The 12244-nt window shown below is 34.3% G+C and overlaps 1 protein-coding gene and 2 long non-coding RNA genes across 4 annotated transcripts; 1 reads left to right on the top strand and 2 right to left on the bottom strand.

The window, feature by feature from the left end:
• The first annotated feature begins 113 nt into the window (after nucleotides 1-113).
• On the top strand, nucleotides 114-3219 carry LOC104879595 (uncharacterized). 2 transcript variants are annotated; one of them, XR_786035.3, is made up of 4 exons: nucleotides 191-410; nucleotides 1325-1374; nucleotides 2520-2827; nucleotides 2916-3219. It is a non-coding gene; the product is annotated as an uncharacterized LOC104879595 (long non-coding RNA). The 2 variants fall into 2 exon arrangements; XR_786034.3 differs by lacking the exon at nucleotides 2916-3219 and having other exon boundaries at nucleotides 114-410; nucleotides 2520-2814.
• Nucleotides 3220-3271: 52 nt separating this feature from the next.
• On the bottom strand, nucleotides 3272-6451 carry LOC100241560 (protochlorophyllide-dependent translocon component 52, chloroplastic). The gene is made up of 7 exons (XM_059737318.1): nucleotides 5753-6451; nucleotides 5342-5529; nucleotides 5012-5102; nucleotides 4734-4919; nucleotides 4435-4632; nucleotides 3960-4147; nucleotides 3272-3665 (listed from the first exon to the last, which is right to left on the bottom strand). Exons 1-7 carry the CDS (start codon nucleotides 6272-6274, stop codon nucleotides 3413-3415), a joined length of 1626 nt encoding a protein of 541 aa, XP_059593301.1. The 5' UTR covers nucleotides 6275-6451; the 3' UTR covers nucleotides 3272-3412.
• A 638-nt stretch (nucleotides 6452-7089) lies between these two features.
• On the bottom strand, nucleotides 7090-8887 carry LOC109122799 (uncharacterized). Its single transcript, XR_002030300.2, has 2 exons — nucleotides 8493-8887; nucleotides 7090-8400 (listed from the first exon to the last, which is right to left on the bottom strand). It is a non-coding gene; the product is annotated as an uncharacterized LOC109122799 (long non-coding RNA).
• Nucleotides 8888-12244: the final 3357 nt, after the last annotated feature.

Here is a 12244-nt window from a genome sequence, read left to right on the forward strand (position 1 = left end):
ATGCATTTCTATTAAGTAATATTATTTGCTTTTTATTTATATAATTTTTATAATTTTAAAATACGTTTATATAATAATGAAGAATTTATATATATATAACAATAAAGCTAAACAAAGGCCCGTTAGACATCCGACAGACTGAGCAAAGTCCGTGTCATCCGATCTGACATTATTTGTACGACTCGTTTAAACCCACTATTGTGAGTGGATGGTGACGCATATACAAATTATCAAATTACTTTTTGTACCGTCTTCATGATGTGGAGGGTTTTCCTATTGAAGCCCTAGCCGCTCCTCTGTTGCCTGCTCTGTTTCTCACTTCGATTGACCGCTTACTTTCTCTGTTTCTCGCTTCTCAGTCTCGCCTCTCCATTCCGACTCAACAATTACTTCAATGGCACCGTCACCTGGTCTGATTTTATTTTATTTTAATTTTTTCCTATTTTCTTTGCTCATTGTTTGCTTTCAGATTTGGATCTAATGTTTTAGGGTTGGTAGATCTGAAGTAAAGCTTGCTGGAATCTGTGTTTAATACCAAAAGAATCAGTAAATAATTACAAATAATCCTCAAGATTTTAGGGTTAGAGGTTGTCAAGTGAAATTTTCGTATCTTTAAATTTAGGCTGTGATCCAATCGGCGTCCAGATCACATAACAGAGATTTCTGAAGGTTACATGATTTTTTTCTGTTCCTTTTTCTTTTCTTACATTTTCTCGGAAACCAAACGGACAACGCGAATTTCATGAATTCTCTTTTCTGTACCATGACCATGAATCTGAGCTCAAATAACATACGTTTGATGTTTGGGAAATGGAAGCTGTGGGGAATTTTTTTTGTAAAACTTAATTGAGTTTGATAGAAACAGAGGTGAGGAGGATAAAATGGTTTGGAAAGCTTACAAGAGTGGGTGGTTCTCTGTGATGCGTTGGTAGCGGAGGGTGAAGCGACTTTCCTCTCAAAGATAATTTGGGGTTCGTGGGCTCCTACCCATAAAATTCCCTTGAGCCTCCCTTAGATAAAATAATTTACAATGATAACTCTCTTAGGGTTTAAATGATTTATTTTCTTATAATTGTCTCAGTGGAAATTTGGCCAAACCAAAAAAAACAAAAACAAAATAGAAAAAAAGAATCAAATACCTTTAATATATGATTAGTAAGAATACTGATGAGAAGATTTGTTGATGTTAATTCTTATGCCTTTTCTTTTGGATGTTTAAATATTATTTGTTTTGTTGTAAATTTTGTTTTTTGTTTTATGTGTAAATTTGCAATTGTCCTAATCAAATCAAATGTTTTATTTTGTTTTTATTTTCATGATTTAGGTTGGGTGATTATGGATAGAAGTTTAATGGCATGAGTGGAGTTGGAAAAGGTTTGTTATTTACCTATTTAATTCTGATAAGAAAATTTACTTATTTTTTTGTTTAATTTTGGAAAAATTAATGATACATATTGGTTTGATTAATTTGTTTAATAAATATTGTAAAAAAAAATAAAAAATTATGAGTAGGTTAGGCTTGGTTTAGATATGCATTATGTTTTTTATTTTTAAAAATGGAAAATTTTATATAAAAAATAAAATAAAAAATAGAAATTTGTAAACAAAAGTATAGACTTATACTTTTGCCTGGTAATAAATTTTTTTTAATACTTTAATTTTTTTTTAATTAGGTTTTAGAGAACATAAGATTTTCAAGTAAGTGTCTAAAAGTGTATCTAAATATAAATTTTCTAGTTTTAAAAGACCATTTAAATATTTTTATATACTACTTCAAACTTCTTTTACTTATTTAACTCTTTTATATAAATGTTAGATAATTTAAATATATACAAATTTTTTAATAATTTTAATTATATTAGACTTTCTTTCGTATTTTTCATTATAAAATCAAATATGAGAAAATTATTTTTCTTAATATTTTTGTTTCCTTTCGTAGTACTTTTTGAAAACGAAACATAACTTAAACATGGGTGTTATTGCTATCCATTTTATTCAAATAACACTTTTCTTTGTCACCCTTTATTTGAATTTTCGATTACCTTCGTAGATATAATCTTATATTAAGATGTGGACTCAAATAGACATATAGCAAAAAAAAAAAAAAAAAAAAAACAAAAAACAAAAAAACCACTGAGCATATAAATATAAAGAATAAGAATCTTGATAGCTTATTAATATATTTTCAATTATACTTAAAACATTTTGTTATTAATATATTTTAATTTGTTATCATATTGTTCATAAATTTCAAATATGTTTTTTATATTCTAATTATTCCATGCATTACATATTTTATCTTAAATATGATTAATTCTAATAATGGATGAAATGATATTATATGATCTTATCCAAACTTGCTTGAAGAATTGATCTAATCAAACTTTTATAAATGATATAGACGAGCTCATATTGTTTAATTTCCAAAAAAGATTGTATAATTTCTTTTTCTTTTAAATATTGTTACACATTTTTTTGTGATAAATCTGAGTGAATTTCATGTTTTATTGTCATGACAGTGTCGCGGCAGCTTTTTTATTTTTTACCTACATTTATGGGTGCTGCTGACGAGAATGTTTCCCCATTTGCACGAGATCATATTGCAATGCGAATCAAATCCTTGCAGTATTTGTATATTGTATCGTGCAGTACTAGTTGTAATTCACACTCAAAATTGTAGTTATTTTATCAGACAATATTAGGTTCCATGTAATTCACACTCAAAATTGTAGTTATCTCATTAGACGATATTAGGTTCTTGAGTTGGAACCTATGGAACCCTTTCTTTGACTTCAATATTCTTGATTTTGGTGATGTCCTTAGTAAGGTGAAACTCAACTTACTTGATCTCATTGTGAATTTGACATGCTCATAAATTAAATCAACATTAACAATACAAATTTGAATGGTTGCAGCAATATGAAGAGGAGGTCCATTTAGCTGATTATATGGTTATAATAATATGAAGAGGAAGTCCATTTAACTTATTGAATGGTTGTAACAATGTAAATAGAGAGTCCAGTTAACTCATTGAAGATCACCTACAAAGTAAGCAAAATAAATGCAAAGGATTATTTTGGTTATCTATGGTGTTATTTTTTTTTTCTTTTTTTCATAAGCATTGTAATTTTGTCACTTGACTTTAAAAATTCAATGTTTGTGTAATAGAATTATCATTATCATTAGTTTATATATATATATTCAGAATTTGACACTCTATCCAGAGCACTTAGATAACTCAATTAATTTGGAATTTTTGATGGAAAAAAAATGAAAAACACACAAACCAACTCAACAGCTTATAAGCCATGCATACAATCTTTTAGGCAAATGTTGAATGTTGTGTATCATACATAATATATAGAGGGCACTGGGATGTTCAAATTTCTGAATACCAAGTGAAACACTGGTCTCAGCAGAAGGCATGTGTGTAGTCATGGAAATGGAAGGTTTTGTAGATGAAGTAAGACAACCACCTTGAAGCTGCAAAACATAGAATCGCCATGGATACCGCTGTAATCCTTGCAGCCACTGACATCACACCATGGTTGATCACAGGAATCCCGATTAGAGCAATTGAGAAGATCTGCAACACCACCTCAAGCACCTGGAGACCTTTATATGCAACACTACAGCTGCTGCAGTTCACCACATGAGACCAGTACCTGAAACAATATAATCCATGAAAAGCATTAGTTATATGAAGTGATAGTTCTGGTAGTTGACAATTTTGATACCTTTCCGTAGTCTAAAAAGATTCATCCCAAGCAAGAAAATTTCTTGCTTGTGTATGGAGTTTTTTGGAAATTTATGCTTCTTCTTCAAGTGGTTATGGATCTGTGAATCGAGGCTTTATCCTTTGTAATGACAATATTACACCCCATAAAAACATATAGAGAAACTTTCTTGATTCTCAAAGCATTGAAGAAGCTGACTTGAACCTGAAATTCAAGTCTTACCTGTCCATTAACTGCTCTTTAGGAGGAGTTGGGGGCAGGGCACTGCTGAAATTGGTTCCCCAATCAAGTTGGCCACCTGAGTACTTCCTCAACCATGCTCTGAAGGCAACGATGTGGGCATCCGACTTTGTTGGCACAAAACAAGCCTTGTGCCAGTTGGAAGGGCCAGCCTTCATAATCTTACGCTCCTACAGGAAACATACGAGATTCAGTAAAAACAAACTGGATGCAGTAAGCTTTCCAATTCTATGCTGATTGCCAAGAAGACTGTGTGAAGGCAAATAAAACTAGGGATATTAATTATAATGGGTGTTTCTGAAGAAGGTCGTGCGTGATTCTAAGTTTTCCTTTCCTCTCAACTTCCCAGCAACCAAACAAGGCATCAGGCTCCATTTGTTTTCTAGGAAGCTATGATGCCATAAAGCTTATCATGTTATATAGGCAGAAAATAACAATACGAACAGACAGGGGTTACCTCTAAATGGAGAAGATATAAATCTGAATCTAGAATAAGGTTTTGACTCATATGAAGCATCCATCGCGGAATGATATGATCAGTCCACAATCCAAAGTTTCTTGGAAAAGTCCATATCAATCTGCTATTTCCTGGACTTACTGGAACACAGATAAGAATCAGAAGTGCTCTTTTTGGAGACATGTGAGACGATGGTTCCTGAACCAAACAAGTTAAAAGCAAATATGATTCAAATAAAGGGCAATTAAAGGAAAACAGCATAATTATTAATTAATTAATAAGATCAACCTAATGGTTACCTCTTTGGTAAGGCCTGATGACACAGATTCATTACTTTGATATGCCGGAAAATCCAAACAGGTATAGTACAAACAGGGTGGAATAAATTTGCTCCTGGCAAGCTCCCTCTCTGCATCAAAACCATCTATGGCTGATCTCTTCACACTGATCTCAATTGGTGTCCCCCCTTCTCTATCTGCCTTGGGTGTGAAAGAAAATCATGTGTGAGACAAATGAATTTCTCAGCTCTAAGCATCATAGTACAATAACAAAAACTGGACCTAGTTAGATCTGCTTATCTGTCTTTTGCCTGTGGAATTTGCACTATCCCGTAATGTGCATATGCAACATGAGCAGGGTCCATGACATTTTCCATCAGAATCTCATACCTGAATGACACCAATTTAGTTTACTCAGAAGAGTTTAAGATAATTAGTTCATGAAGTATAGGAGTGTTCGGCTAGATAACTGAGTCACTTATGCTTAATAAAGATTCTTTCACATTTCATGACTTCTGCAGGCATCAGAAGGCTTTCTACACCCCCCAACTCTTTTCTCCTCACGCTGAAATATTTCTGTTTGGAAAAAGAGGATTATAGAACTTGTGGATAGCAGTATCTCTACATACCCGAATGGAAAATCTCTAGCTCCCATCGACTTGGTATATGATAGGTCATCCAATTCTGGGATGTAAGGAGGCCTTTTCTTCGTAAAAATATCTTTGAATTGAGGATCGGTGTTTGGCCAAAACCAGACAATTCCATGCTGTACAGCACTTGGATAAACAGCTGCACGTGCTTTCTTGAATGTGTGAACCTGCATACTTTGTCAAAAGCTACAATAAGAACTACATGCTGTTAATGTTTTACAAATTCAAGAGAAAATTCCAATTCATTACATTCATTGAAACACACTCAAGCATATAGATTCAGTTTTTTTGAGAGACTGGATTTGAATCCAGATCAGTATTTTGGAATTGTGAGAGATACTGGATGTATGCCAGAATTATAACTCCTACAGATGCCAAATTTATTTTTACCGGAGGACCATCTGGGGGTGCCTGAGGAATGAATTTGCAGTCACCAGAGCCATTAAAACACCAGCCATGGTACACACACTGCAACCGGCCCCACTGATCAATCCTCCCTTCAGACAATGGAGCCAACCTATGAGCACAAGCATCATCAAACACTTTCCATTCACTTTCATTTCTATCCCACCACACAACTACATCAAGACCAATCACCCTCTTGGAATGCGGCTTTCTCTTGTCAAGATCACAGACTGGGGCAACTGGATACCACTGTGAAAGCCAGTCAAACTTCTCTTCTCCATGGTGAGATGGTCTAGGCAAGTCCATGGCTTCACTTGAACTAGCGGAAGATCTGGCTGTGCAAGGCTTTGATTTTGAAAAGTTTCCACAAATTGATGAAAAAGAAGGATTGAGTAATGGATTAAAGGGAAGATGCAACAAGGGTTTGTCATATGACCTGGTATGAAATCTAGTTGGGAGCACTGACAAATGAAATGAAGGAAACGAGGGAGCTCTGAGAGCTTCCATGGCTAACTCCTTTACCACTGTTTCTGCAATCACACTCAAAATTCCAAATGATCATCTTACCACATAGTGGGGTTACAATAACAACATTTTCTAGACCACAGTATTTGAAAATTAATCCTGATCATTAAAAATCAATAATTGGGATTTTGAGGATTAAGATTTTGAATGCATAATACAGGGGACAACAGTAATTTTCAATCTCTTCCGCAAAGTTGAGATGTTAAGATCTCCTCGACTGCCTCCACAAGACAGAAGAACATGGGCCACCCTTCCCAAAAAAGTATATCAACAGTGCAAATATAAAAGTGGGTCACAAATTCTGACATTGATTGGTGTCAAGTGGAGGCTAATAATTAGAAATTTCTAGCTAGTTGAAGTCCTTGAGGATGAATCATGACATTTGCCTGCTGGGGGTTCAGGATCTTTGCAATGGTTTTTAGTAAGGTTTTGGTAAGTATTTGCATTCCACCATCAGAATAGCACCCACACTTGAAGGAGGTCCCAGTGAGAGTGAGAGTCATCTCCAAGTGTCACCTCAGCCCTGGCTGAACACCCAAGACACATAATGGACCTTGCCATCCTTTCTTGTCCGCATGTATACTGTGGCTCAAGGCTCTACATGTTGAATGAGTTCATTGTTTTCATCTAACACAGATTTTTTTTAGACTCAGCTCAAATTATTGGCCTCATCAATCTACCTGGAAAATTAAGCTAGTTGAGTATGCGAGCAATAAAAACATTGACATGCTATAAGATTTCAGAAATGAAAATCTTATTGACAGTGAAAAGAAAAGATACAGACAGGCTCATCATCAGCATCCAAGGTAAAAGTCATAAAACATTTTCATTCAAATGTCAAAGTTGCTTGCACAATTTATATGATTCACACATTGCTGGAGTTAACCCCCAGTCATTCCCCTGCATTGCAGTTAAATGACGGGGCATGGGGCTGGTACAATAAGGATTCATGCTTCCAAATCAAATTTGGCATTCTTCTAGGAAACTTCCTCAATCTCAGTTAAGACTCTTTCATCCATCTGGCTCTCCTGTCTGAAAGGAAAAGCTGATGGAGGCCTATCTACTGAAAGTGTCCCTTCTATTACCTTAACTGCCTCCCCAATGGAAGGTCGTAAGAACGGTTGATTTTGCATACACTGCAAAGCTATCTTCACCACTGTTTCGACTCCTTCCCTCTCCTTGCTGCCCTTCAGTTTTTGTTCTTGATTCACCTTGTCAATTAAGTGGTGCAGATTGTCCCCATGATCTCTCGGGCATGTTACAGATTGCAGCAGCGTTACTCCAAACATGTAAATATCTCTCTCTGAGGGAGACTCTGAAGAAGAAGCTGACTGCTCCTGGAGTAAGCTCTGAAGTCGAAAATCCATCAACTTAGGGACTAACTTCTCATCAAGCAATCATTCTTCAATTCATCTTGTAGCTTCCCAAATCCACCATTTTCTTGAACCCGAAACTCCCTGAATCCATCCCATGTGAGCCAGTTCCCCAATTCAAAGAAGCTCATACAGACAACCACAAACAGGTCCTGTAGAGCTGTACCCACATAAGCTTCACAAACCACAAGAACCAAACACACTGCACTGGTTCTCAACTGCCTGCCACCCTACTCACCATGCCTGCATCATCCCATGAGAAAATTCTCAAGTTCCCATCTGAATAAATCCTAATATGCCTCCAAACCAGAGAAGGGTCTTCAAAATCGTTACTTGACTGTCGCAAGGATTCAACGAGCATAGTTTCTCTTCTTTACTTCTCCTTCCTTTTATCTTTATTTTCAGTGTTATGCAATCATTTTGATGGTAGAAACCTGAAGATACTAGATATGAGTTCAGCCACATCGTTGCATACCCGCATGGAATATATCTGTTACCCTTTAACCTGATATATGATGGGCCATCCAATTATGGGATGCGGGGAGGCTTGTTCTTCAAAAGAATGTCTTTTTATTAAGGATCGGTTTTAGGCCAAAACCACACAATGTCATTCTGCACGGTACTTGGATAGACATCTACACATGCTTCTTAAATGTGTGAATCTGCATATTATAATCAATTGGGTCTGAAAAGAATAGAGAATCTTGAAAGGGGAAAAGAGAAAAGGGCCATACTCTGCAACCATAGACAAAAAGGGCGGGCAAGAATCTATGACCATAGTGCACAATGACTAAACAAAAAAGGGTCCATTTTTGGCTAGTGATTACCTGACGACCATCTAGTGGCGCGTGTGGAATGAATTTGCAGTCATCTGAGCCATTGAAATTCAAACCATGGTACACATACTGCAACTTGGCCCACTGATCAATCCTCCCTTGAGACAGTGGAACCAACCAATGAGGACGCATATCATCAAACACCTTCCACGCATTTTCATTCCTGTCCCACCACTCCACCACATCCAGACCGCTCACCTTCTTAACATACGGAAACCTCTTGGTCAAGGATACCACTGCAACAGCCAATTGAATTTCACTTCCTGGCTGTGACTCTGGACCTCTGGCTCAACTGGGCTCATGGGTTCAGTCGAAACAGTGAATGAAATAGCGGTGAAAGGCCTGTATCTTGTAGTAATTTGCCGATCACATCGAATGTTTGAACGACAAATTTAATGGTGTCTTGTACGGACATGTGTTACATATTGTGGGCTTGGGTTTGATTAAACTCGTGGCCCATGGATATAATTAAAAATAATTTTAAGGCTGATTGGAGTTTTGACTCTGGGCCCAAGTTTGAAAGGTTTTTATTTATTTTAGATTAGTTTGGCCTGAAATGTCGTTGATTTTTTGTCAAAAATTCGTAGCAAAATATTTCATTTCTGCGGTACACTATTCTGGGTGATGATTATCGCCGATTATCGGGGGGCCTCGACGATGCCTCGCTTGCGGACACTGGAAATGAGATGTTATAATCAAGATAAAAATAGTGGTTGTAAGGATTTATATAAAAATATTAAAGTTGTTTTAAAAGTGATATATTTATACTACCAGTTGTGATATTTAACAATAATATTCATACAACATATTTTATGTATGTTAATCTGTTTTATGCATGTACATGTTCCTCTAATTTGGATGTATTTAATTATAACGAAGAAATTATGATAATTTGTATAAATATTTTTTATTTTTAAATTTTAATAATTTTATTCATAAATTTATATTAATTTTATATTTAGTTGTTATATAAAAGCAAGATAATCAAAATTAATTAATTTATAATTAATATAATATAATTTACATAGTTTACTTTCTATTGTGGGATGTTGAGTTAATTTCAAATTTTGATTTTAAAGGAACTAGTACTCCTATGAGTCCTAGTGGTTCTTGCTCTGAATTCATATTCCTTGATGCCACAGTTTATTAAGATTAGATGAGTTTTTAGTTCACTTTTGTGCATCAAAGCATTTTGATAATTAGATAAGGTTGTACAAGGATAAGTGAGTGTGGTATGTATAAACTGAGCTAATTGATTAATTGGGGTATTGTATGATTAATTAATCAATTAGCAACCTTTTTGAGTTAGATTAAGTGACCCAAACCCATAGTGAGCTCAAGTTACTGAAACCCAATGGAAAGCTTATAAATACCAAGTCAGGGTTTCGATGTCTTACCATTCTCAACTTCAATCTAGAGTGAAAACCCTAACCTCTACCCTTGAGATCTCTAGCATCTTGATGCCTAGACATAAGGAAGAGTCATCAAACGGAAGATCATGATGTTTATGAGATCTATTATGACTTTGGAGTTATCTACATCGATTGGAATCGACCCGAAAACATTCGGATTGAAGGTATGTGACTTTATTCTCTAGATCTATATTTTATATGATGTTCTTATTATTTTTTTTAATACCTATTTATCCACTATGATAGATTTAGAAAGTCTAGGATAGATTTATATGCGCCCTACTCGATCCAGGGCATAGGAACGGAGCAATTTAAGGTTCCCAACAATTAAATCAAAATACTAAGCTCGAATATGTGACCTAGTAATAAACTACATACATGTATGCTCCTCATGAACTGGTGTTTGTAATCCAACAGTATAAACGTTATCAACCTCTCAAAATTACTTCTCCAATCCTTGAATCTTAGAGCATATGTTAAATTCCATTTAAGGAATTACTATAGTTATAATTTTTATGATCATAAGACTTTAGGATCACCTAATGAGACACATTATCTTAAACCCATGAAATATTACGATACCTATCTTGAGAATACTCATTATCACTTACCTTAATCAGTAGTGATCTAATCTATAGGGAATATTTGACCACTTTAAGGTCTCACTTATGAGTCAAAGTGACTGAAGTCTCTAACACTAACTCAATAGTCTCTCAAAGTTGAGAGCTCATACAACATACCATCATGGTGAAGTCATGAATACCTAATAGCCAATGTCATGATTCATCATAGATCCTATCCAATATATAACCATAGACACTAGTGTACTATCATGAGAATCTTATCTTGATGATCAAGATAAGTTATCATTCTAATTAGGAAATAGCTAGTACACTACAACCTCAAATAGATTGTCTAAGTCTATGAATCAACTATAAATAAATCATCTACTTGCAATGAACTCATGCCTTGAATCTTCCATACAATTCCTAATACCCTTAAATCATGTATAATGCAAGTTTATGCTACGCTTGAATGCTCAACATATATAATACATTATTACGATATAGAAATGAGAAAGTAGAATAAAATTATAAATAACAATGAAAATAACTTATTATTACATCATGTCATGCTTTTAAGAGTTTTATTGTGATAGAAATATCATTGTGATGGTCAAGACAAGTCATCTTACCAATTAGGAGATAGTGTATTACAACTTCTAACAAATCATCTAAGTCTATAAACTAACCATGAACAAACTCATCGACTTAGAAGGAACTCATAACTTAAATCTTATATATGACTCCTAATATATTCAATATACAATACAAATAATCAAGTTAGAATACTCATAAAATAAATATCATATATAATGAAATCAAAATGTTATATCATATCACTACTTTTAAGGGCTCTATTCCAATAGAGTTGAATTCCAACATGTGCCATCAACTTATCAAAATGTTGATGTTTCTCAAGCGCTTATCCAATGCTCAAGTGTTTGAGGTGCTAAAGTGGTGGGTAAGTGCGCTTGGGTGATTGTCCTGAATCTTCCATAATATGGGAGATTATTTTTTGGAAATTCATGATTATTCTTTTTGTAAAATTCTAAACATCGATTTGCTAGGCCTATAGGCTTACATAATCCATCTTTTAACCATTTAGGGTTGCACACTCATAAAGAGGTTTAGTCTAATTTGGCCTACCATTCCCAATTCTCTAAAAAAAGATTCAACATTTGAATATTTGATGGTTAAAAGACCTGCATTTTTTCAGTGAGGCTAATTCACTTGAGTAATTGGAGATTGGTATATCGCGAACGCGAATCATGTTGTACGTTTTAGAAAGTAGGTCTTAAAGGTAAGTTGTCAGTTAATTTTATGTGACTTGATCTCAAATAGTGGATTTTAGATTAAAGGTCATAGACTCTACGATTTTTTTATTTCTACAATTGATATGGGGTTTTTCCATGTAAAATTTTTTGTGTCTCTTGCTTGATTGCTTTATTACTTTGATATTTGATTACTTTGGTCATCCCTGTTATCTTTTGATATTAAATTGGATTAATATTATTCAACTCTTATATTATAATCTTTAAAAATCACCTATTATCCTCTCTAGGTGTAACCCTATTGGACAAACAGTTTTTTTTTTTTTTAAATGAAAACTGACCCAACCAAATTTCATATTAAATAATTTAGATAAGTTCATATTATTTGAAAGAAAATGGTAGAACTTTTCTTTTTGTTTCAAATATTATTACATGTATCCTTTTGTGATAAATATAATCAAATTTCTTATTTATTTTATTCTTACAACATTTTTTGC

Source organism: Vitis vinifera, chromosome 6 (genome assembly GCF_030704535.1).
Source record: "Vitis vinifera cultivar Pinot Noir 40024 chromosome 6, ASM3070453v1".
In the NCBI taxonomy this organism is placed as follows: Eukaryota; Viridiplantae; Streptophyta; class Magnoliopsida; order Vitales; family Vitaceae; genus Vitis; species Vitis vinifera.

What these genes read in the sequence shown, in the direction of transcription:
- LOC100241560 (XM_059737318.1), bottom strand. Translation starts at nt 6,274, where the DNA reads ATGGAAGCTCTCAGAGCTCCCTCGTTTCCTTCATTTCATTTGTCAGTG. An exon ending in TTCCACAGGCAAAAGACAGA is followed by an intron (nt 4,920 to 5,011) that starts TAAGCAGATCTA and finishes TTTTCTTTCACA; the next exon opens with CCCAAGGCAGATAGAGAAGG. An exon ending in AAAGAGCAGTTAATGGACAG is followed by an intron (nt 3,666 to 3,959) that starts GTAAGACTTGAA and finishes ATATTGTTTCAG; the next exon opens with GTACTGGTCTCATGTGGTGA.